At 46.3% G+C, this 25,636-nt stretch overlaps 1 protein-coding gene across 2 annotated transcripts in view; it reads left to right on the top strand.

The window, feature by feature from the left end:
• Positions 1 to 698: 698 nt before the first annotated feature.
• The window catches only part of adamts10 (ADAM metallopeptidase with thrombospondin type 1 motif, 10), a 59,625-nt gene continuing 34,687 nt past the window's right edge, over positions 699 to 25,636 (top strand). The window contains exons 1-6 of one of the 2 annotated variants that reach the window (XM_088621782.1): positions 699 to 905; positions 9,175 to 9,444; positions 17,097 to 17,470; positions 19,448 to 19,604; positions 20,057 to 20,259; positions 25,101 to 25,184. In XM_088621782.1, the coding sequence (XP_088477908.1) occupies positions 9,327 to 9,444; positions 17,097 to 17,470; positions 19,448 to 19,604; positions 20,057 to 20,259; positions 25,101 to 25,184 (936 nt within the window). In that variant the 5' untranslated portion in view covers positions 699 to 905; positions 9,175 to 9,326. Of the gene's footprint in view, positions 906 to 9,174; positions 9,445 to 17,096; positions 17,471 to 19,444; positions 19,605 to 20,056; positions 20,260 to 25,100; positions 25,185 to 25,636 lie in introns of both variants that reach the window. The other variant, XM_088621781.1, reaches the window with a different exon arrangement.

Here is a 25,636-nt window from a genome sequence, read left to right as displayed (position 1 = left end):
TGAAGTCATTGGTACGATTTTTTTCTGGAAGACTGGAAATTTTAAACCCTAACAGGAGAAGCTAGCCGATTTTGTAAAGGGTTTGAAATGTTGGGCTTTCATTGTGAGTTGGGGCATCACAGTTCTTTTAACTTGTGACCCCAGTGTCTGTGAGTTTTACTGGTGCCAGTGACCTTAGTGTTTGTGGGTTTTACTGGGACCAGTTACCCCAGTTTCTGTGGGTTTTCTGGTGTCTGTGGCCCCAGTTGCTCTCTGTGGGTTTCCTGGTACCAGTAACCAGGGTGTCAGGTGACCTCCACCCAACCTAAATTTTAGTTACTTAATTGGACCTCTGATTGAACTACTTATGTGCCACACCTCTGCTCTTCTCCAGTTTAAAAACTGCAAGAATTTATTACCCCAAAAACGGTCTACCTATTGGGTAAGCAATTTATAATCTCCTAGAGAATTGTTTTTTTCTCCCTAAGAGGTTTAAAAAGAAGCATTCTCTGCAGATTCAGTTAAGAATAAACCCTTTCCCCCTTCTTCAACAAGAACTGGGAAGCCTTGGTGAATGTTTTCACTGGAATTATTAAAAGAATATTTTTGCTCCCTCTATATCATGTCTGGACGCTGAGCGTCGATTTCTGCTCTCTCTCTCTCTCCCCGGCCTTGGCGGAATTCCTAGCGCGAGGGAGAGTTTGGGGGCCGCTTCCCTGCACGCGGTGCCGCTGTTATTACTGCTCACTTCCTGCTCTCGGCCTCAGAAGCTCGCTCGGCTCCAGACAGGCAGAGCTGCTCCGGTCTTGGCGCTGTGCGTGGAGGAGAGCAGAGCGGGGATCTGTCCAGGCGAACGGAGCAGACTGTAGCTTTGGCGTAGGGACTGTAGCAACCTGCTGCTCCAGAGAGGACTGAAGACGAATAAGGTGCACGCAATTAATTTCCCCTGTTGTGTTAGCGACCTAGATTGCTGTCAGTAGATAATAATAAAACATTTAAAATGCATTTTTTTGATGAGTTGGTTAAAAGTGTTAGGATACGATGCTGGTTTGTGACAAACACATAAAACATTTTGTTTCACAGTGTTACGGTAGATTTTGGTTCTGAACTTTACGGGTGTCGTTGACAGTATTTGTAGTTATTTTATATATCACTAATATATCACTGCAAGTCACAAAGCTGGCAAAGTTTAGAACTGGAATTTAAGTAAATATTATGCTTATATTTGGGGATTTTACTATCGCTATGGAACCGTCTGTGGGCAACTGCCTTAGAAAAATAAGGAATACCATTTTGTACTCTGAAGTGCTCGTTGAATAGCTAAATGTTGACATACTCTACGAATGCGTTTAATATTAAAAATGCATTTATTATCTGAAATATCTGTCTCTAGCGTTGTATAACTGTTGAAAAGTCACGGTTATTATATTTTTGAAAACGGCTTTTTTTCGGCATTTTACAATATTGCATTACAATTGTCTTCGAGATATGTCCTCTGTATACAGTACACTCCCATGCGATTTATGTGTATTTCTTGACGACTCGATACTTTTTTCCAAACAACGAGATCCCGAATGAATAAAAACTGACCCTGAAATAATGGGGGTAAAAAAACCGGTGCGGAGAAAAAAATGATTGACTTCTACAATAGTGCCATTCATGTGGGGTGGTAGATGTCTGTGACCTGCTGAGACCTCGCACACACAAAAGTTGAATTTAATTAGCGGCGCATAATTGTGTGCGCGCTGCCAGGCAGTCTGGGTCACGTGGCGCCGCTCCAGCGCGGGCGCGCGCCGGCATGGGAATGGGAACCGTTCGGGATGAACCCGCCGACAGACCGGGCTCTCCTGGTGCGGGAACTGCGCCGGCACACAACCGCCTCCGTGCGACCGCGGCTGTGCAGAGAGGGTCCTCTTGCGCAGAGCTGCAGCGTGGCGCAGCGGACGGCACCCCACGCGTGCAAAGCGCACGGAAATGATCCACTGGGTTAAGCGGTTTGGGGTTTGGGTGTGAACGTCACTGTCCGACGACTGGGCCTGTGGCTGGACTGGAGGGTGGCGGGTCCACATCGTCTCCGTCCTTGGTTTGAATTGCTTTCGTGTAACGGGTCGAGTGTGTTTTTATTGTCAAACGCTTCAAACGCACATTGAGATACTAAGGCGAGGTAAAACGGCGGTAAATTAGAGGTGTCGGTATTGTAGATCACGAAAAAATCGTGCATACTCATGGCAAAGAATCATGGCAAGACTATAGGAAAACTAAAAATACTGGGAAAATTCACTCTGGTCGTTTTTTATCCGTTTTTATGAAGACTGGAATTCCACGTGCTATTTAGTTTGTAGGGCAGCCAGAGGCGCGCGTTGTCCTCGCGCTCCAAAACCAATAAAGGTAACGGATGGGGTTTTGTGCAGAAATGAATGCTATAACCCTGTTTTCTGAAACTGAAATCGATCAGGTAGAAAGAAGTTGCACCTGAATCTCGCCTCAGTGTCCCGGCTGCGGTATTGCAGCTGCCTGTCCGCACTGTGCACATGGTTACTCTTGGGATTTGCCTGGTTTGCAAGTCCGACCTGACAAGAAAATAGACTCTAGTGAGTCGTTCTACAGTTCTGTTCACACCTAAACCACAAACTGGCTTAACCCAGTGGATTATTTTTGTGTGTTTTGCACGTACTGTATGGTTTGCAATCCGCAGGTAAAATTGTCGCAGATCTTTCTTTGAAAGACCAGGCGAAAGCTACAGTACGAACAGCGACATGTGATCGATACAGTAGGTGTTTATGATCACGATCATCTTCTCTTGAGAACTAACGGAGACCATGGGGATGTGGCACAGTTGCTGAGTGTAGCACCTACGATTCGCGTGTTGCGGGGTAGTCGAGGTGAAATTAAAAAAAAAAGCTCCCTTTTGAATACCGAAAATGAAAGAAATTACTTTCCAGTAAAATTAACGACCGGAAAACCCGTTACATAACGTCAAACAGGACTAAACTTTCAAAAATGAACTTGCCTGACTTCCTTGAACTGACCTTAGCGTGATCCCTGCTGATCAGTGGTCCGCCTGAGCTGTCGTTTGAAGTCAGGTCCTTGAAGAACGACAGTAGAGAGTTTGGCAGCTTGGTGACATTAATATTACAAATTTCAACCCTGAAGTTGTGGCACAGCATGCATTTAGCGAGTTCCGGTTCATATGTGTAGCAGGATCTTTCAGTTGATGACTAACGTTCCAAATAGTTATCATACATTTAATACCTTTTTGTGTGCAGTTTTATTAAACCTCACAGCATTCCTGTTTGATTCTTAGAGCATTCAGTGTTTCTCAAATAACACAGTGTAGGTTGTTTTTGACGGGATTGAAATCTATAAGGTTTCTAGAAGGGACATGTGTTTCTGTTATGTGAAGAATTCGGTTTTCCCTATTTTATTTTTTACAATTAGCCCAGCGGTTTTGTTCCGAGTTGATGAAATCTGTATTTTGTTTGGGACACGGGTGTCAAGATTATGAAAACAAAGCAGACTTTATTGCCAGTCCAGAACCTACAACCTCCGCCGCACCAACTGGACGGTTTCCGTGTGCAATTCTGAAGTGTTTACATTTCTGGAATTTTCCAAATAACTGTGCAGAAGGCCTTTAGCTGCATTTCTGTATCCACCCAGACCTTCTGTGGAATATTCTCCAAGGGCACATAAACATGCAGTAAACAAGACAACCGATATATTTGCAAGTGAAGCAGGTGTAGTTTTTTAAAACACATTCATAGTGCCTTCAACTTGTATTTTTCTTTTCAAAGTTAAACCTCGTTTTAAGCCGCCTCTCCTCCTGAGAAGTCAGTTATTGGGTGGGGGGGAGAGGCATTTAGATTCTAGCTGTCCTGAGAATTTGAAGTTGCCTTAAGATTGATTTTATTTTCCTAGAAAGTCTTTAGAATTTAATAAATGTATTATATAAAAATAAGGTTCAAGTGATCTTTAGAAGGTGTACCCATTCCATTAAGATCAGTATGCAACCCCCCCTTCACCCATCTCAGGGAATGGAACAGTCCGTTTTGTCTGGAAGGTGACCTGAGTTGTCTTGCCTGAGATCCCCCAGGATCTTCTTTTAAAGAGCACTTGCAGTATAAATGATTCATGTGAAGTACTGACGTACCAAATACTGCACAAGTAAGGAGAAATTCTAAAATACTTATTTTGCTACTTCCAAGTGAGGTGCAGTACAGCAGAGGCGTACACTTTGTAGTAAACACATGCAAAAGTAAGCTCGACCCATTGATTGGGATATTTGTGCTTTACCAAAATAAAGAAATTGAGCTCGCTAATGGATAGGTGTCAATGTATTCAAAGTTTCAGTTTCTATGGCGGCAAGCCCTTTCCTAATAGACTAACAGGTGAAGGGTCTTAAGTACATTGGAGCCACTGTGCTCTTAGTAAGCAGATATAAAAAAATCCTCACACATAAGTCCATGGCTAAATCCATGATATAAATCGTTTCCGGTGATTAACACTGGGCCTCAAATTACAATGCAGGTCAGTGTAGAATTTCCATGTATTAATTCTAGGGCATGAAAGGGGCTTTTCTGTGCTGGATAGTCTGTCACCAATTTCATTAGCTCACAGATTACCTAATTAACACCACTGCTTCAGCAAATGTTAAATCAGAATAATCCGAGCTTGGCACCAGAGAGCTTGACAGCTCACAGGAGTTCCTAGTCGAATGAGACCCCTAGAGGTTGATTTCTAAAAAAAGTCCCAAGTTTGCTGAACTGTTTGAAGGGCAGCTGGAAAATGTTAGGAGTCTGGGCTCCAGATTCCTCCCTCCCCTGTCTGAGCAGTCCTGCAGTGATCCGTGGCCATGTGTATCGTGTCCTGCTCCCAGGCACGGCACATGTGCCCCCGAATTCTGTGCCCTTTACTGCCACGAGGTCCCAACAAACATCTGTCTGTGCCTCTGGACTCTATACAATCCAGCCGCAGACGGCATGTGGCAGCCATTTCCCGCGGAGCGCTCGGTCAGCCTGCTGTTTCTCTGGCCGGAGACCTGGCTGCAGACTGGCGCAGCTCTGTCCCTGGTGGCACACCGCTCTTAGGAAAAGAGAAAAAAATCACCGAACAGCACTGCTGCTCTTGGCTCGGAGCATCCTGACATCTGCACCCCTGGGGGGGTATCAAGGGAATGTCATCTGGGCTTAAAATGCCTCCTGGCAAACAGGGCATGCCTCAGGTTAGGCTAAAACCCTTCTGGGGTTTGCTCCTAGTCAGTTTTGGAGACTGACTTGGTTCAGCTGAGTTGTTTGGCTTCAGTGCATCAGGTTCAGCTTGTGAGTTTTCTTCTGTTCAGATTGCTCAAGTGGCTCTGTACACATTCTCGGAGCACTTTTTCTTCAGTCTTCAATTGCCCCCCTGGGAATGAATGGCGTATTTTGAATTGAACTGAAATATCTTACATCTTATTTTACCTGGAGTGTGCAGCGCCAGACTGCTTGCAGACCTCTTACCCCGCACTGTCCTGGAAAACACTTCTTAAAAACACTTCAGGGTTGCTGCAGTATGTCTTAGTGCCTCTATATTATGTGTTTTTTGCGACTCCTGAATTGGTCAGCCAGTAAAGACTCAGAGCGCTGAGTGAACTCTGTGACCCCCGCTCGTGGGTCACGTGAGCAGCCAGCTGTGCCAGCTGTGCCAGGGGCAGGGTCGAGATTAGCCACTGTTCCCCCATCTGGCACCGATCCTCCTGTCATGCGCTGTGGACAACAAGAGCAGCTCAAAAGACGTCCTCTTCCTTCCTTCTCCTGTAGAAGCTGATTGGATGGAAAAGCTGTTTCGTGGGACACAGTGAATTCTTAGACCAGTGGAAAGCAGAGGCGATTGCCTTTAAATGCAAAATGTCTATATTTCCACCTGTTAAAGATAGCTGCATGATTCAGCATACCTTTTAAATAGATGGGTTTGTTGTTATTAACAGGTGGAGTGGTAAAAGAGCAGGGTGTTTTCGTGTAGGCTGTAGGTGTCGGTAGCGCTGGCAGTTGGTAAACCAGCAAGGAAAGATGCTTAGCATCACCTGTCCTGCCCAGTGGATCCCACTTACCGCAGCTAATCTGGGATTGTGCTTGGATGAAGCAGATGGTCTTCAGTCATTGTAGAACAGGATCCCCCGACTGTCTCAGGCCCGCCTAAGCCAGCCGTTATAGTGCCATGGAACAAGTAATAGGTTTATTCCATGCTGAAAAGAGAAGAAAGAAAACACAACATTTCCGCTGTGGAGCACACCTGAAGAAGCTCCCCCTTGGCCCTGTATTGGAAGAAGCGATTAGAAAATGGACAGATGGAGAAATCCCAGAAGGACTGGAGCTGTAGTGGATGCACAGTTGTCTGTGATACTGTGCGCTGTGGCATAAATGTTTCTGAATTTCACACCCCCCCCTGGGAGGGCGTTGTTGTCTGTGGTTGTCATTGCTGTAGGACCGTTGGAAGAGTACCTCCAAATAAAAACAAAAGAGCAAAGACTTTTCTCTGGAATCGCCAAACTCTTGTGTGAAATGAGAAACTGCCTTTTCTCTTAAAACTGTCTGAAAGTAAAAATACATGTCCGGCAAATTAAAGAAGAACCTTTTAATTACATATGTGTTTCTGATCTGTTCTGGGGCTGAAGGAATGTGGTTTTTCGCTGGCAGAACATTGTGTCAGCTGGACTTGGCAGATGTCAGGAGACAGGAAGAAGAGGCGTTAAATGGGAAAATGAACAATTCATTTATGCCACAGCGCACAGTATCACAGAGAACTGTGCATCCATTACAGCTCCAGTCCTTCTGGGATTTAACCATCCGGCCATTTTCTAATCGCTTCTTCCAATACAGGGCCCAGGGGGAGCCGGAGACTATCCCAGCAGGCAACGGGCCCAACACTGGGCACACACCCTGGCCGGGACACCCGTCCATCGCGGACTTCTGGGATCCAGTAACAGAATATTCCGACTAGTGGGAACGTGTGGTTTTAATTAGCATGGAATGTGTCCCAGACTCGGACTTTGTGACGCCGACACTAACACCGGTAGATTAAACCAGTCTTTTGTGGAAAGTTAAACAATGTGGTATTTTGCTGGCAGAACATTGTCAGCGGGACTGGTCAAGAGACGGGAAGAAGTGGGGAAAAATAACAATTCCAATAGCAGTGTTCTTCTGAACCAAGCCACAAAGGGGTCTCCTTACTTAAGTCCCTTTTAAAATGAGTCCCACTTCGATCCCAGCTAAGCTAACACCCTGTCTTCTGTTGGGGCGGCTCTTGCCTCAGAACTGCTGGACCGTTGGAACTACGTTACAAGTAGGATGTGGACAAGTGTCAAGCATTCAACCAGATTAAGGGGTAGGGTGATGTGAGGCGTTGTTTTCACAGTTATGCTTAAACCTACTGCTTGTGAATTGATTGTATGTTCTGATATTTCTGCAAATATATCCAAATAGGAATTCTATTAAGAGAGCTTTGTCTATGCACTTTTGAAGAGATGCATTGTTTTTTTATTCTGTAGGTATGTCTGTGTGACATTGAGTGTATTTTTATTGTTCAGCAGATCTGATTGTTAACTCGGTAAATCTGAACTGCTTGGGCCTCCATCCATCCATTCTCTGACCGCTTCTTTCAATTCAGGGACTTGGGCATCCAATTAAAAAAAACCTACAATATCAGAATGAAGACTGACACGCTAAGTTAAAATAATCAAAGGATTTACAGAGTGGTGGCTGTTCTGTGTTTGAAGTTTTTATTTTTTTAGCCAGAAATATGGGATGTTCCTAACGTTTTCCAGTTGGGAATGTTCCTCCTGTGTGCTTTACAGCAGGAAGGGACGCAGCGGTTTTAGGTTTCCCTTCTGATTACTGTGGGTTTGATCTGGAATGGAAATCCCAGCTGAGCCCAGAAGCTGGGAAAAGGAACAGCTCTCTTTCCTCTCGGCCCCTGCAGTTCTGTCCCCTTCTCTCTTCGGAGGCGACTCGATCCCAAGCTCCGCTGGCAAATCGTTTCCCATCTGCTTCCGATTACATCTGCTTGCAGCTGGTCTGTCGCCAGGCCACTGGCCGATGTGGCGTCTCTTCTTCCTTTTTCAAGCCCTCGCGTTCCAAAATGTATCGCTGTGCCGTAAGCAAAGCTAAACAAGCTTTTCAGGCAGGAAAGGTCGAAGTGCCTGAAGTTTATGTGCTTGAGAACATGACATTTACCAAAAAATGCACCGGCTTGCGGGTGTGGCCAGCTGGTCTTTCTTAACTGGCTTTGTGGGGCACTGGGATTTCTGGAGGGTGTGTGGTTAGAGGCGCAGTAACATCGCAGGTGGCTAATGATCCCTGGTCTCACCTTCGTACCCAAATCCGTGAGGAAGGTGGGATGTAGGAGGGAGGACAGCAACGTTTTGAGAGTGCCAAGGAAAAACATGAAAAGGACAAGGAGAATCTCCTGGAGTTAACTGTGGGCAGCTAGTATATTGGTTCTGATTAGCCCTTAGATGTCCGGTCCTTTCATGTAGGTCATTATCGGCAGCGTGATTGTGATGATTTGGCATCCAAATTAAAGTACATGTGAGGTCAGGGTTTTAATTAAAAAAATGAATTTATTTGTGAAGGGACTAGTCAGGAAAAAGGGGCTTGTTTCATGTGAAATTTGTTATTAATGCACGTATAGTCTTTGTCATTGTATTTGCTAAGTGATTTGAAAAACCTGATTACTCCCGCTAGCAGGCTGGAAGTTACCTGCTGTTTCACTCAATTTGTGTAATTTTCTTTTATAGCTTCTCACATAATGCTCATATCCGGCCGAGCTTTTAAAGCACAGCTTTTAAGACATCAATGCTTTCCTCTTCTAGTAAACTTCTGAACTTCCTTTGATGGATGGGAGAATGGGAAGGGGTTGAGTATTTTCAGTCTCCTTAATTGCTGGACATTGTTTCTTCCAGGCACAACAGCAAGTGATTGATTAACCAAAAAGCCGCAGGGCGTATAAACTCAGGCGCACCACTGTAGAACAAATATATTGGTTGGACCACAGGGGCCCTGACCTTCCTGTGCTTGCAGTTTCTTTTTCCAAAGCTCCTCACAGGAACCCGTTTCTCTTCAGCAGAGAGGCCCAGTGTGATCCTGTTTATCATGAGCAGAGGCCATTACCTGACCAGCCCTCCATCCCCCTCTACAAATACATATACCTGTTGAATACCTGCAGAGAGAGAGGCGGTGAAGGGGTTCCTGTCGTCCGATTGCTGTGAAGGAGAGCGACCGCCCACCACCATGGACCAGAAGGACGCTCGGTTGTCTCCGTGAGCGGACGTTAGAGAGCCGAAGACATGTTGGGACAGAGGGTCGGGGACCACGCTGATGCTAGAAGTAGTAACCATGGAAACGGTATGGAGGACTTTGGCCTGCTTTATTGCCATCGTCATGGTTGCCACAAGAGTCACCCAAAGCCTGACAGCTGAGAAGTTCAATTCACAAGGTAAAACAAAAAAAAAGTGCTTTTTCTTGAAGGGCTTGGGGGCGGTGTCAGAACTGTTTGTTTTTTTTTAACTGACATTTTTTTTAACATAAAAATGCTGATAACATGTTAGGAACTAGGGTGCTTCCTTAAGGCGCAAGAAACTCAGTTCTGATCGGCCTTACGCCGTTTCTGTTTAGCATGGACGATGATTCATCCTGGGGCCAGCCCTGGTACAGACAGGGAGAGAGGGTGACCTGGGTAACCTACTCCAACATGGCCGCCTGTCAGAGACATTTCTCAGCAGGTGCCTAACCCTACCCCAGCTCTGCAGAGCCACCGCCAGCTGGAGGAGCTTTGCTTCTCACGCTGGCGCTGCCACAAGCTCGCAGGTACCCCTCCTGGCCCCAGCAAAGCCCCAGAAACCCCTGGCCGAGTCAGACTTGCCTCACCCCTCACTCGCCTGGACCAGAGGGCCCAGGGGCAGTCGGCTTGGCCGCAGCCCCTCGACACCCGGCACTTGGGGTTCAGCCCCCCCTCCGAGCAGAGTGGTTCTAGTGGGTAAGCTGCTGGGGAGCTGTACGGCGGTCACTCTCTGTGACCTGAGCATTTAAAATGTCACCGCTGGCATGACTCCTTAGACATAAGCTTCGCATTATGGTAAAATCTGACATCATGAAGTAGGTGGATATCTGTGACGGGTGCTGGCTGGTTGTTAGGTTTGATTTAAACTCGGTCATTGTGCGCGGAAATCGCAGGGATTTAGAGCAGAAACTGCCCAGTCTTTGATGTGCCATGACCATGCGCTGTCCTGCTCTTGTCCTCAGATGCCCTTTACTTCAGCTGCTCTTTGGCACAGTAGCCATGTGAATGGATGCTGGACTATTCAATAGAGAACCCCCGAGATCCCCGGTCTTTAACATGAACCGACAAGTCTTGTTTTTACTGGATTATTATTTTTTTTTACATCCTAGAAATAGCTCTTGATAGCTGTCAGAAATCCGGCAGGGAATTTTTTAAATGAACGTTCTTCAGATTTTGCTGAGCCAGAAAGGGCCAGGCAATTCTTTACCTTTAGAAAGCATTCAAAATTCTTTACTGTCCATCTGTGTATATGGCTCATCTGTGGAACAAGGCTGTGGTTGTACATTTCTGATACTTAACATCTTTACATTAGGAGTCATCTGTTTCCAATCCTAGACAGAACTGCTCCTTTAAACTACCACAGGGCGAAGACATTTATCAGTTCTGTACACAAAGCACTGTGCAGAAGGCAAAATAAAGCAAATTAACAGATGAATGCAAGCATACATAATGGAATAGATTCTTTAGAAATACTTTAGTTGCCAGATAAGGTCTAGATGTTTAGCATCTGCATGATTTTCTTATTTTATGATTTGTTGCAGGCCCCACAGAGTGCGTAGTTTTCTGTTTCCACTTAGATTTGTATTTGAAATGCTGTCTGACATTTGCAAAATGTAAATCCATTTTGGAGAAAAATAAAGTTGTTTCTCAAAGCTTAATCCAAGAACTTGTTATGGGGCAACCCACCCATATTTGTTCAGAATGCTTTGCCCCACTGGGGATTCTTGAACTGGACAGTGCTAGAGTCCATCCCTTCTCTACCTCCTCGCAGAGTGGCCAGTCTTTTCAAAAATGTTTTTTGTTTGTTTGTGAGAAACAGAAAGCAACACACAAGGCATGAATCACACTACCTGCATGTATAGAGACAACTTAAGGATTCCTGGACATTCAGCTTTGGGGAAAAAAAGCCAGTTTGTTCAGGAGCTACCCCTGCTCTGGCCAAACATGATAGAGATTGATGCTTTTGGTGCTGGCCTGTGATTTGTTTTGTCGTGTGTTGGACTACTGGCAGAGAACGTGTGTATGGGAATCCCAGGAAGTAGGTTTGATGGGGAGGATCAGTCAAAGGTGGACTGAGGACTGCAACCTCCAGACAGCAGCATCTCTGATCGGAGTTAAAATATAAGTGGGCAGCACTGGCAACTCACCATGTTGCTAGTGCCAGGTACTGCTCCTTTTGTTTTGAATTAAAAAATAGAATCGCCAGTTATTTCTTTGGGAGTCAAGAGGACCCTAATATCCGCCCTGTCACAGACACTGTGCAGTGCTTCCTGGGAAACCCTGGTCCCTGTTGCCTAGTGACGCGACCCAGGCATATGTTAGCAGCCTATGGGTCTGAGAGCTCTGCCTGCTCGCCGAATGAGGGTCTTTCCTGTTTGCGTCGCCTGGGAGTTCACCACTCCCACTTTGGCGTAACAAGCAGGTGATCTCCTGCTTGTGTGTTCTCTACTGTAGCAAATGCAAAAAGCAAGTGAGACCGTAGTCAAATTCAATACGTGGGGCACGTTTTCCTGCTGCCCGTATAACGTTTGCAGTTTTAGCACGTGATAATAGTGAGCATATCTGGCTGGCCTAACTGGTGTTTAAAAAAAGGCAAATATGCAGACACGCTTTAGCTGGATTTGTAGGCAAGTTATTTTTCCTCCTAAATAACCGAATAATGAGGTAAGCTTTCATGTTGGTTGCACTGAGTCATTTAGTTATGTATGCTGTTATTAAATCATTGCACAATGTTTATATATAACTTTGCCCAAGCTGAACTGTACAGTGGATATATTGTAAGCATGCTTATAACTCAAAAACATTAATAACAGCGATGGGGAAATTAACAAAATTCCAGGAAATGTTTGACAGGGCACATAGACTAAAGACACTGCACAGACAATGTGCAACATTTAGGAAGAGTTCTGTTGACTGTAAAGCTGGCATTTCAGAAAGTTCTGCTTCACTCATTCCTGCAGCCCAGGCACCAGAGACAGCTGCTGCACATCTGGAAAAAGAAATTGGCTGTTTCCACTGGTACAGCTTCTTTAGGACGAGTGCTGTAAAAGGGGCACTGTTCGCGGTTTTTGGAGGCCTGATCAAGGGCTTCTTCTTTTCAGGGCCTGAATGGTGCTGAATCACAATCAGGACTGATGTTGTTTGTATTCCAGAGGTGAGCTTTTCCTTTCCAAGGAACTGAAGTCTCAGCATTTTATGGGGTTCCCCTATAAAAGAGTGTCGCGCCTAATTAGCGGTGATTAGACCGCAAGGCAGACAAGCGTGAACTCAGCTCATGGGAGCAGCGTAGCAGTGCTTCACCCAGAGGAAAAAAGCGCCATTCAAGAAAAACGTAAAATAACTTTCAGCTTAGCAGCAGGACTGTGGGACAGTTGTGTGGGGATTACGACGGACCTGAGGTGATTTAGAATTGCGTGCCTGCTGGAGGACAGAGCCGGGCTTTCAGTCTGCCTTGTGGAGGGGAAGGAACAAGAAGCTGGGAGGGCAGACTCAGACGAACGCTCTCAAGCTCTCCACTGGCTTCATTTGTGGCTCAAGTTCCCATCTCGACTGAGGGCTTGACAGCACCGGCATTTGCTCATTTCGGGATTACTTCCTTGTCTAAAAACTGTCAATGAGAAGGCAGTAACGGCATCTTTGCTTTTTTTTCCACACAAGAAATGCGGGTGTCTGATTCCCGTTCTCTGTCTGGAGCTCCAGGACACTTACACACTTCCTGGGAGCCTTCAGAGGTGGTTAGGTTCTGTTTGCCTATTATTTTTAAAGGGGATCTTCCCTGTTGTCACTTGGTGTTCTTTGTCGAGTCTGGCTAGATGGCGATGCTGATCTGGGGCACGCGCAGCAGCACATTATACAGTAGATCTGGATGGGCCTGACTGCAGCAAAACAGGTGCAGCTGCTGTGTGGGGAGACTCTGCTTTCTCACCTGCACCATCGGTGGATCCATAGGGAAGGTCACAGACGATGGGAGTATATTCTGCACATCTAGCCCATCTGCTAGTTAGTTTGATAGTAAGGATCTCATCCGGTCATTTCTTGTCGGCTTCAACAACAGGGCCGGGTAGCTTGTTCTAGACCCCCACAACTCAAGGGAAATCAGATCCTGTCTGATCCTGACTATATTTCTGTGTGTTTATTTGTATGATATGCAGGTCTCTACTGCTTGCATTCAAGGTGCCAGGCCCGTGGGGGTACGATGGAGGCTTGGAGTACATCTGCCTGTGCAGTCCAGGCCTTGTTGCGTGGGGCTGCTGTTGTCACCGATTTCATTTGGTTGATCCTGGATAGTATTTTGTAGGTGAAGCTACTATTGGGAACGATGGGGCATGGTTGGAGAGGGATTTCACAGGGTGGGGGAAATATTTGTTTTTCTGTATTATTAGTTATTTTGGTACTGCGTTTCAGAAATGACTCTTGTACGGAATTTAGCTTGCTTGATGTCCAGAGGTGGGCGTTGTGTGCTAATAAGGGCAGGAGGCTGAAGAGGTTCCGTAGCTTCACGGCTTTGACATAAATTGACGGCTTTGGTTTGAGCATTAAAGCAATGGACTCAATTTGGTCTCGACACTGTCCTGACATTTGAGTTCGTCTGTGTAGCCACGTGACGTCCGAGATTGCATGAACAGAGATAACACCGGTCGGGTGCCAACGTTCACTGACGTCCAAGTGTGGCTTTTCAAACAGTCTGGCAAGAAACAAAGGCAACAGCCAGATGCTCTGTTGCTTGGTTCCACTCAGTTGGGAATGTTTTTGGCTTCACTGTCCCTTAGGAATAATCAGCAGAGTTTTGTTTTTGGTCATTTCTTAGTTTGCAGTTCTGACAAGCAGTGCCTGGACAGCAGAGTAAATGAGAATTTCTCTTAGCCACGAAAAGTAAAACAATATGTAATCTACAAGAGGAATTTGATAGAGTTCTTACAAAAGATAATTAGGACACTCTGGCCTTTGATCCATTGCTGTCCATTCCCTGTGGAATACTGGAACAGTATTCCTTATTTTTGAAGTAGTGTATATACAGTAATTCAGTCCACAGGCGGAATGTATACAATGCTAGGAGCTCCATAGTTAAGAGAGAAATGGATTGAAAAGATGCAGTTATCTGCAGGTGTAAGTCTTCCTCTACAAATTGCTGGACTTCTTTTCCCTCTGCAGTTGATGAAGTTAATTGGACATTTCATTTTTGCAATTGCTGTTGTTCTACTTGAATACAGGGTCGTCTGGTGTGTATGTCGAGGGTACTAGTTTGCTGATCGGCTACTTTATTCTTCCATCTTGGAAGCATGTCAGCCACCTTCTCAATGTTATACCAGGGTGTAACATGAGTCTTTGCTCAAATGCAAAGCGAACTTTCATACTGTCCTGACTGCAAAATAAGAAGACTCAAGAGGTGCTGCTGTATGGCTCTTTCCTTAGCGTTGAAGGCTTAGTTTCATCCGTGCTTTTTCCAATTCAGGGTCGCAGGGGAGCTGGAGTCTATCCTGGCAAGCAAAGGGTTCACCCTGCCCGGGCCGCCAGTCCATCACAAACACAGGCTCACACTCACACCAGGGCCAGTTGTTCCAGAAGTCAGTTAACCTACCAGCATGTTTTTGGACAGTGAGAGGAAACCAGAGCACCTGGAGAACCCCCCCCCCCACCACAAACTCTGGGAGAACTCGCCGTAGTCGGCACCCCAGGTCCGGAATCGAACCCGGGGCCCCAGCTCTGTGAAGCGGCAACGCTGACCTCTGCGCAGGCCTGGCCGAGTTTCAAGCCCCGTCTTCAGTACGATTTTCAGGCACAAGTCCAAGGAAAACTCTACGTCCCCACGATGAACCTCCCAGCCGAGCACAGCTGACGGCCGGCCCAGCGGTGAGCACATGTGTCCGTCGCAGGGAAGCCGGGAACTTTCTAAAAATACAAGAAGGGATTACTTCATCGCTGCTCGGTCCTCGTTAACGAGATTGCCCTGTCAGGTGGCGGTGTCGGATCTGATTAGGCCGCCCGGCAGGTTGAGAGAGGTTGCCGCGGAGTTTAAAGGAGAAGGCTGGCCTTAGCTGGGCGGACAGGGATTTGGGGAGCACAGTGCTCTTCTAAGTGGTACCAAATGTTTGAAGCCCTCCTTACAGACGTCTCTCATGTTCTCTCTGCTTATCTTGAATGCATGGAGGTTCCAGGCCACAAAAGCTCTAAAATAAATAGTTTTTTTCATAATGTGTGCAAGAAATCCTTCCAGATGATCCTAAAATAACACAAAGGAACAATGCAAGCAATAAGCCGGCATCTGTGTTTCAATGTTAACAGGCTGCTGCACCTCCTTAAGGGAAAAGGCACTTTATGTGCTGTTTGTTTTCTCTGGCTCGGTGATGTAAATAAAGCACCGCCCTCCAGCCTATGGATGAAACACTAATCCCGCGCTGCTTTCCACAGGAATGGCGGGTTTCACCAGAATCAGGAGGGAGCTTTCAGGAATTGTTCACATATGCACTGAGCCTTCCCCTCTCAGTGCAGTGCTTGACGTTGGGATAATGAATCTCTGAATCCCCTGCCCGAAGCAGGAAGTGTACAGTTTCAGTGTTCCCAAGGAGACGGACCTGGAATATAGTGTGAATCTGAAGAAACTCCCATTTTTTTTCTCATAATAATTACTCATTATTAAAAAAATAATAGTTTACTACTGATTGCTAGTATAAACGAATAATTACTAGTTTTTAATGGAAGCACAGCCTCTTCTTCTTCGAGCAAAGAAGCTGTCCTGAAGTACTTTCACCGAAGTTATTTTCAGTCTTGTGTCTTTAATACAGTATGTCAGTGGGATGTTTTAAAGAAGAGGAGTCACTTGCCTCTTGGTTTGCGGTGCATTTGTGTGTTTTCAATGATCCAGCTGTCAGATTTGACTGGATATCCCTCTGATGAATAGCAGCAGGCTTCAGGTCTCACTGTGTGTATGAGTTTGCAGGGTTAATCCTATATTTCCACCTTCAAAAGGAGGAGACTGAGAGTCTGTCTTGGTGTTCAGCATGCAGTGTGGCCTGCACATGCTGAAGATCTGACAGCTGGACTGGGTGAGAGGGCGGTCTTGTACTGTGAGTGAGATGGCATGACTTGTTTGGCACTGCTTTTGAATGACAAGTTGCTGCCAAAGGCTTGTGTTGTGTTTCTTGTTTCTTGCACCCCAGCGCCTCTTAGCTTGACGGGAATTGTGTGTATTCACAGATTGAGACTAAGTAGAATCTGCATGTAGATTATGGCTCTTCACAAAATGTATGGTACAGTATGTATCACAAAGGCTGTTGCTTGAATAAACCTTTAAGTGCTTTTTGAAATGGGCGGCACGGTGGTGCAGTGGTCAGCATTGGTGCCCCACAGTGCTGGGGCCCTGGGTTCAATTCCAGACCTGGGGTGCTGTCTGTGTGGAGTTCTCCCTGTGTTTGTGTGGGTTTGTGCTCCGGTTTCCTCCCACAATCCAAAGACGTGCTGGTAGGTTTAGTGGCTTCTGGGAAAAACTGGCCCTGGCGTGAGTGTGTGTGTGTGTGTCCTGTGATGGGCTGACGTCCCGCCCAGGGTGTCCCCTGCCTTGTGCCCGTTGCTTGCCAGGATAGACTCCGACTTCCCCGAGCCCCCGAGTTAGACGAAGAGGTTAGAAAATGAATGGATGCTTTTGGAAATACAACCGTCTAACAGATTGGAAGAAATGCTGATTGGCTTTCATCCCACAGTCCTGTTTCAGGCATTTCGGGGGTGAAACTGAAAAAAATCCCTTCTCAGGGGCCCGTGGAAGCCCCTGATCTCAGTGTCGCTGTGTCTCTGTCTCTCTCTCTCTCTCTCAGCCGCCTTCCTGTCCACCCTGTCGGACTACGAGATTGCGATCCCGGTGCGCGTGGGGCCGTGGGGTGAGGCCCTGAGCGAGCAGCGGGTGGGCTCGGCGGAGGAGGGGGGGCGGCGGGGCCGGCGGCGGCGGCGCAGCCTTGACGCGGAGCCCGCAGACGGGCAGCTCTTCTACCGGCTGTCGGCCAGCCGCACCAGCCTCCTGCTGAACCTGACGCTGCACTCCAGCCTGCTGTCGGAGCGCTTCAGCGTGGAGTACTGGAGGAGGGGCCGGCTGGCCTGGAGCCAGGCCTACTCCCCTAACTGCCACTACATCGGGCACCTCCAGCACCAGCAGGACTCCAGCGCCGTGGCCCTCAGCAACTGCAACGGCCTGGTAGGCACCAGGCACACAACACCCCACACCGTCACGCAACACACAGAGAGTGCAACACCCCACACCGTCACGCAACACACAGAGAGTGCAACACCCCACACCGTCACGCAACACACAGAGAGTGCAACACCCCACACCGTCACGCAACACACAGAGAGTGCAACACCCCACACCGTCACGCAACACACAGAGAGTGCAACACCCCACACCGTCACGCAACACACAGAGAGTGCAACACCCCACACCGTCACGCAACACACAGAGAGTGCAACACCCCACACCGTCACGCAACACACAGAGAGTGCAACACCCCACACCGTCACGCAACACACAGAGAGTGCAACACCCCACACCGTCACGCAACACACACAGAGTGCAACACCCCACACCGTCACGCAACACACAGAGAGTGCAACACCCCACACCGTCACGCAACACACAGAGAGTGCAACACCCCACACTGTCACACAACACACAGAGAGTGCAACACCCCACACTGTCACACAACACACACCCTAGGGCTCCTAAGGTCATCAGAATCCCTTTACAGCCTTTGGCAAACATTTCTGTACCTTCTTCCTCTTTCAGTACAAAGAAACTTATATTTCCACCAGCTTCAGATATTTCCTGTATAAAAACTATCAGCTATTTCCATAGCTTGTTAAGTGGCAAGAGGCATGTGTGTTGTGTATTAGTGGATATATTTGTAATACGGTTTCGCTAATTGGAGGAGAACTGAGCCCCATATGGAAGGCACAGTGGAATGCAGATGTTAGTACACAGATGTGTCCTGATTGCTTGTACAGTAAGTGTGGAAACAGGAGGAATATGGCTTCCCTCTCCAGGGCAAGGTGTGCCCAGCAGCATCTGGCACAGACCACTCAATGTCCTTTAACCAGTCAGTGGAGATCCAGTCAGTGTTTTCACCTGCAAGTGCCGGGGGGGGGGGGTGGAGGTGGGAGGGGCCAGTACAGTTCAGTCAGATGAGGTCTGTGCTGCAGTAGTGGCGCCTGTTGTCAGCTAAGCATTAGAGCAATGCATTGCATGCCAAGAGAACTGCACCTGTCCTCCTGAGGACGCCCGAGCTCGGCTGTTTGCAGTCTAGGATCGCATCTTGAACAGTATCTATTGGTCCAGCGTCTCTGACCTCACTCGACAAGCATGCCAGCAGTCAGCTTCTCCTACTGCGGTCAGGTGGAGGGCTTCAGTGGCAGTATGGAATCAACAACATTTAGTGACTCACAGTGAATACGCCGAAGGGAAAACATTTGTCAGCTCTAAATGCATGTAAAAATGATTGTCCCCATTCCTCCTTTCTTTTATATTTCTGCTTCCTCATATAGCTTTTATAGCTAGAAAAAGGAATTGGTTTCTAAAACATCTACATTTTTATTACTATTTTTATTATTTTTATTTTACTGCTTCTAAAATAAGTGAAATCATGGGTTGCACGCCTGCTGGTAACTTCCAGTACAACAAAAGATCAGTTGTTCCCATAATTGTCTTAATAAACACAGAAAAGAATAATTTGGGCCCATGATAACATTAGTAAATACAGCAAAGGATTAAATGAGCTCAGGAGAGCATTAATAAATGTGATAGATAATTACTTGTGGCCATAATAGCATAACTAAATTCACTGAGGAATTAACTTCACAAGTTCACTAGACCATTACTAAATAAGTTACATGTTTATCTAACCTTAATTACTTTACTGTGCCCAAACAGCAGTCCATGTATTTACTAGTATTATAGAACTTGGCTTAAAAGGTTGATTACTTCATAATTACAAAGACATTCTTTGATGTTAATTTAAAATAATACCTTTTTTTTGGTAACAGATTCAGTAATATTTTGAGTTAAATGCTCTGTATGTACAGTATGTAAATATTCATCTTTTTTTTGTAGTCCATATAGTTTTAATCTACATAGATTTAACACCACCTACTAAGCTGCAATTCCTTCTTCCCCCAGCAGGGGGTGATAGTGACCGGTGATGAGGAATACTTTATTGAGCCTCTGGTCTTGGCCGAAAATCTGACCAGTTTCGAGGAGAGAGAGGGGCGCCCCCATGTGGTGTACAAGAGATCCTCGCTTAGACACCAGTACATGGACCAGTCCTGTGGAGTCATTGGTAAGGAGCAGCGGCCGGTTGAGAAATTTAGATTAGCAAGCTTTCCTCTGAATTGCTGTTACAGGCAGTTAAGGTGGGTGAGCCATAGAAGAGAACTAGCAGATACGTGTAGTCTGCTGTTTCAGGCTCAGGATGACTTTGTGAGACAGACAGGCTGTGGCCAACTAAGCTTACCCTGTCCGTGTTCTCCCTGCCAATGGAGCAATCATGCATCACCCATCTGTCTGCCGTCCATCAGCTCTGTTGTTAAAGGTATGAAGTAATATCCTGGACGCACTGCTGGGGTAGAATGATCACCGCAGTGAGTGAAGAGCGCGGTGCTGGAGAGCTCCCCCGGGCTGCGTCACATGGGGAGCCGGCCCTGTCTGCCGCCGCTGGGAGGGCAGATCCGCGCTGAGGCTGGGTCTCGAGCCGCTTCGCTCCTGACGGCCGCCCACTTCCTGTCGTTCCAGACGAGAAGCCGGGCAAGGGGTTGCCCTGGTGGTTGCGCCACCTGAAGCCCTCGCCCCACCAGATGCCCCGAGGGCAGTGGCCCCTGAAGCGCTCGGTCAGCAGGGAGCGCTACGTGGAGACACTGGTGGTGGCGGACAAGATGATGGTGGGCTACCACGGCCGCAGGGACATCGAGCAGTACATCCTGGCCGTCATGAATATTGTAAGTTGTATATCAAATCACCAAAGGTGCACCCAGGCTGCACCATTCGGTCTGCTGTCTAGCAGCTTTGCTCTTAAAGGCGTGATGTAATGGATGTACCGCTGGTGTGAAGTGATCACCTCGAAGAGAGCATTCCTCCTTAGCCAGAGTGACTGTAAAAGCACAGTGCCGGCAGCAAAGCCTCTGCCTCAGACATTGCACAGTCTCCATTTGTGTCATCTTCATGAGCGGGCTGTTCAATCTGACTGGATTTCTCTCTGTTGAAGAGCCACAGAATTATGTTTCAATTCAATTGGCCACTTTTAATACTGTATTTCCACCTTCAAAAGGAGGAGACTGCGGGTCCTTCTCGGTGTTCAGCATGCAGTGTGGCCTGCACATGCTGAGAGTCTGACAGCTGGACTGGGCGAGAGGGCGGTCTTGTACTGTGAATGAGATGGCACTGCTTTTGAATGCCTAGTTGCTGCCAAAGGCCTATGGTCACGGCCCTTTACCTGAGTCTTGTACACCCTTGTGCAGCTTTGATAAGTAGGTAGTTTGTTTCCCTCTCTGTTTTGTGTGACTCTGTTTTGACCTTTGGAAATGTTGAGTGAGGATGTTCATGAGGATGCAAATCAGTTTTGGGTTGAAATCCCTAAATCTTCCAAAATTGTACAGCACGATCTCAGCCTGGGATCATTACTTTGAATATAATTGAAACAAGATCTGCAGCCTGGTCTCCTCATCTCTGGGGAAGCACTGCCCAGGGTGAAATGGGTCTGAGTTAGAGCTGAGTTCGACAGCAGCCCTGTGGGAGTTTTCAGGTTCCTGTACACAGTGTTGTGAGCTGCATCACTCCTCCAGTGGAAGCCAGCTAGCCTGTGTGGAGAATGACTCCGCCAAATTTAAAATCCAAGTGCAGCTCTCAGATTAAACCGGACATCTGTAAGAATACATGTAAATTCGTGCATTAAAATGAGATGAATCTATTTTATTACTGATAAAGTAGAATTAAATAATATAATAATAATAAACTTTATTTTATATAGCGCCTTTAAAGGTGGCTTCTCAAAGCGCTTTACAGGATGACAATAACAATAAATAAGAAGACTACAACAATAAATAAGAAAATTTCACAAGACAGGACACAATTATAATTACAACAATACAGTACAATACAATAACAATAGAGGAGACCGTGGAAGATGGTATTAAGAAGAGCAGAGGGGTGAAGAATGGAACCAGTTAAGTAAAGGCTTTTCTGAAAAGGAGGGTTTTGAGTCTGGATTTGAAGGAGTTTAGAGAAGGTGACTCTCTAATATCCTTGGGCAAGGAGTTCCAGAGCTTGGGGGCATAGCAGGAGAAGGCCCTGTCGCCCATACAATGTAGACGGGCTTGGGGGACAGTAAGGAGGGCAGAATTTGAAGAGCGGAGGTTGCGAGGTGGGGAGTAGGGCGATAAAAGTTCAGACAGGTATTGAGGTGCCAAGCCATGTAAAGCCTTGTAGGTGAGCATGAGGATTTTAAAGTCTACGCGGAATTTGACCGGAAGCCAGTGCAAGGACTCCAGGATAGGAGTAATGTGAACACTTGCACTAGATCTGGTCAGGATTCTGGCTGCTGAATTTTGGACATACTGCAGCTTGTTCAGAGTAGATTTAGATACCCCAGGGAGCAGAGCATTGCAGTAGTCAATTCGAGAGAATACAAATATGTTGATCAGCTTTTCAGCCACAGTTAATGATAGCATAGGGCGTAGTCTTGCGATATTTCTAAGGTGAAAAAAAGATGTTTTGACAGTATGCTGTACATGTGGGTCGAATGTTAAGCCAGAATCGAATATAACCCCAAGGTTTTTCAATTTTGTTTGGAGCTCAAGTACAGAGCCATCTACAGACAGGGTTACAGGACTGGCTTTACGAAGTTGATGGGGGGTACCAATAAGCATGACTTCAGTCTTGTCACAGTTAAGATGAAGGAAGTTTTGAGTCATCCAAATTTTTATGTCAGAGATGCAATTAGATAGAATAGAGACAGCCACATCAGTGTCGGGTTTGGTATGGATGTATATTTGAGTATCGTCAGCGTAAAAATGAAAGCTGAGGCCATGTGATCTTAAAAGCTGACCAAGTGGGAACATGTAAATGCTGAAGAGCAAGGGGCCCAGTATTGAGCCCTGAGGGACACCAGACTTGACAAGACCAATTTCAGACCTGTACCCATTGAGAGAGACAAAGTGACAGCGATCAGTGAGGTAAGACTTAAACCATTTGAGGGCAGTGTCAGAGACTCCAAACACAGTCTCGAGACGAGAAAGCAAGATGTTATGGTCAACAGTGTCAAAGGCAGCACTGAGATCAAGAAGGATGAGTATGGAAAGAGAACCAGAATCAGAAGCTATTAGGAGATCGTTGGTGACTTTGACTAGGGCGGTTTCTGTGCTGTGAAGTTGACGGAAGCCAGATTGGAGGGGTTCGAAAAGGTTGTTTGTCATGAGGTGGTTATGTAACTGAAGTGTGACAGCACGTTCTAGAATTTTAGAGAGAAAGGGTAAGTTGGAGATGGGGCGAAAGTTGTTAAGATTGTCGAGAGCCATGTTAGGCTTCTTTGGCACTGGGGTAATAGCAGCAGTTTTGAGGACCGTTGGTACAATGCCGGTGCTCAAGGATTCATGTATTATATTGAGGACAATGGGACAGAGAGAAGAGAAACAGGACTGGAATAAAGTGGTGGGAATGGGATCTAGAATAGATGTGGTGGGTTTCATGCGCGTAACTAGTTTGTTTAGGGATGCTGAGTCAAGAAGAGAGAAGCTGGAGAGACGGGAACCAGAGAAGTTCGATGAGGAGGGAGGAGGTGTGGAAATTATATCCGTAGTGGAGAGAATGTGATGCCGGATGTTGTCAATCTTAGAACTAAAGAAATCTAAGAATGTGTTGCAAAGTTGTGATGAGGCAGGTAATGTGGTGGGGCAGTTTGGCTTGAGCAGTCTGTTGATGGTGGAGAAAAGATGTCTGGGATTGTTTTGGTGATTTTCAATGATGTGAGAGAAGTAGGTGGATCTAGTAGACTCTATAGTAACCTTATAATCAGATAAGTAATCTCTCCAGGCCTGATAATGTACATTTAGGCCGGAAAGACGCCACCTACGCTCAAGTTTGCGAGAGGCTGCCTTCATGAAACGCAGATGGTCATTGTACCAGGGGGCAGGGCGAGAGAAGGAGATGGTTCGAGTTTTTAAAGGAGCAAAGGTGTCGAGGGTAGATAAAAGAGCATTGTCAAGTAACTGTATTTTGTCCTCTAGAGGGTCAGAGGAAGAGAAACAGGATAAGGAGGACAGAACAGAATTTGCAAACCTTGGGTGATCAATTGATCGCCAGTTGCGGAAATTTACAGAGCGTGAGGGGGAAGTGTTAGAAACAGGTAATTCCAGATTGAAGAGAATGGCTAAGTGGTCAGAGAGGCCTAGATCAAGGGGGGAGCAGTGGGAGACAAAGGAGTCATTTGCAATAATTAGATCTAAGGTGTGTCCTTTGTTATGTGTAGGGGTACAAACAAACTGAGCAAGGTCAAAGCATCCCAAAAGAGAAAGGAAGTCTTTAGCCAGAATGGAGGAAGTTGAATCAATGTGTATATTAAAGTCCCCTAGAATAAGGATCCTTTTAAATGTAAGGGATAAGAATGAGAGAAAATCAGCAAACTCACCTAAGAAGACTCCACTGGGTTTGGGTGGTCTGTAAACTGTGGCAATAATAGTAGATTGGGGGATAGAAACATTTAAAACAAGACACTCAAAAGAAGAGGGAGGAGGTATAGCTATAGGACTTAGACTGTAAAAAAGGTTGTAAATAACAATGATGCCCCCGCCTCTGCCTGAAAGACGCGGAAGGTCAAAGAAACCATATCCAGGAGGAACTAGTTGGTTGAACAGGAGTCCATCGTTTTGTTTGTGCCATGTTTCGGTTAAGCACAGAAGGTCCAGTTGTTTTTCTTTGATAATGTCACATAAAAGAAGAGCCTTGCTGTTAACGGAGCGGGTGTTGAGTAGCGCTGATCTGGCCAGTCTCGGGGATGCGGGGGGAAGCGGAGTGCGGTCCAGGTGCGGTAGTGAGAGGAGATTTTTTAGATCGGCGCCGGTACGTGATGGACTTACAGACGTGCGGCGAAAGGCAGGGATAGAGACTCCGCAGGCAGACGAACGTAGAGAACGGTGTCCTGTGCTGCGATGGATGTAGCGAGTCGGTCGTAAAATCCCAGTAAAACGGCAGTAATCGAATGTGTCTTTGACCAGGAAGTAGCTTTGTTTTAGTTGAAGAAGTTGCAGTGCAGTGTACCTCAGAGACATGATTGATGAAACGAGACGGGAAGGAAATCCAGAGAAGGCGGTAGCAAGAGGTGAAAGTCTTCAGTTGAGTAAGTTCACAATGCAGTGGAAGTCGCACCCGTGAACTTGTAACGTGAAGCGGATGAAAATAGATAAACTAGAAATCAGTGCAATCGAGGAGAAAAAGGGAAAAAAAAAAAAAACATAAATAAGTAGATAGAAATGAAAAAACTGGTGAGAGGAGCGGCAGCCAAATGCGCCAGCGTTCCCTCTCGACCGGAACCGGAAACAAATTCTATTTTTGCTAAGATGTTCTTTTAGTATGTCAGATAAATTCTGAAGCAGAAACAGTTCGATAGAAGTGCATTCACCAGTCCAAATGCAGCTGGGAAAGGATAAGAAATTAAGCTACAGAAGTGATCAGGTGAGGCAGGATTTGGCTGACAGAAGAACAGTTCTTGAAGATGCTGTAGGAAGAGAACCAATTGATCACAGGAGCCCTTTTTAAGACTGGTCTTTTCTTGTTTCCTGGAGGTCAGGTTGCCAAACTGTTCCAGGATTCTAGCCTAGGGAATGCAGTGAACATCGTGGTGACCAGACTCATCCTGCTCACAGAGGACCAGGTATTGCTGTGGCCATTCTGTCATGCTTGGGGGAAATATGAGTGTGACTGGAATCAGATCCCGCTCATGATGGCGATCAAGGACATGGTGCTATTAAATCTGAATCCAGATCTTTCCACCCAAGAGGTTATTGATTGTATTTAACACAGAGTATGTGCTCCTTGTATATTCCACCTTATATCTGAAATGTGATATGGTTTGATGCTCTGAATATGTACTATATGTAGACTTACCCTTCCCTCAGACAAGACATAGACTTCAATAGGTTGCAATGCTTTCTACATCATTCCTTTTTATCTTTCTATCATCTTGCTAAAAAGTTCCTTTTAAATGATTAGAAAAATCCTGGGGATGTGCGTTCCTAAATCCAGATTGTATCCATGAAATAAACTATGGTCCGACTCCTTTCCTGTGGCACTCAGAGGTGTTCCTGTGGTCTAGCCTGTGTGTCT

Source organism: Lepisosteus platostomus, chromosome 27, assembly GCF_059453375.1.
Source record: "Lepisosteus platostomus isolate fLepPlt1 chromosome 27, fLepPlt1.hap1, whole genome shotgun sequence".
NCBI lineage: Eukaryota > Metazoa > Chordata > Actinopteri > Semionotiformes > Lepisosteidae > Lepisosteus > Lepisosteus platostomus.
The sequence above is the reverse complement of the archived record's forward strand: the minus strand, read 5'-3'. Positions and strand labels throughout refer to the sequence as shown.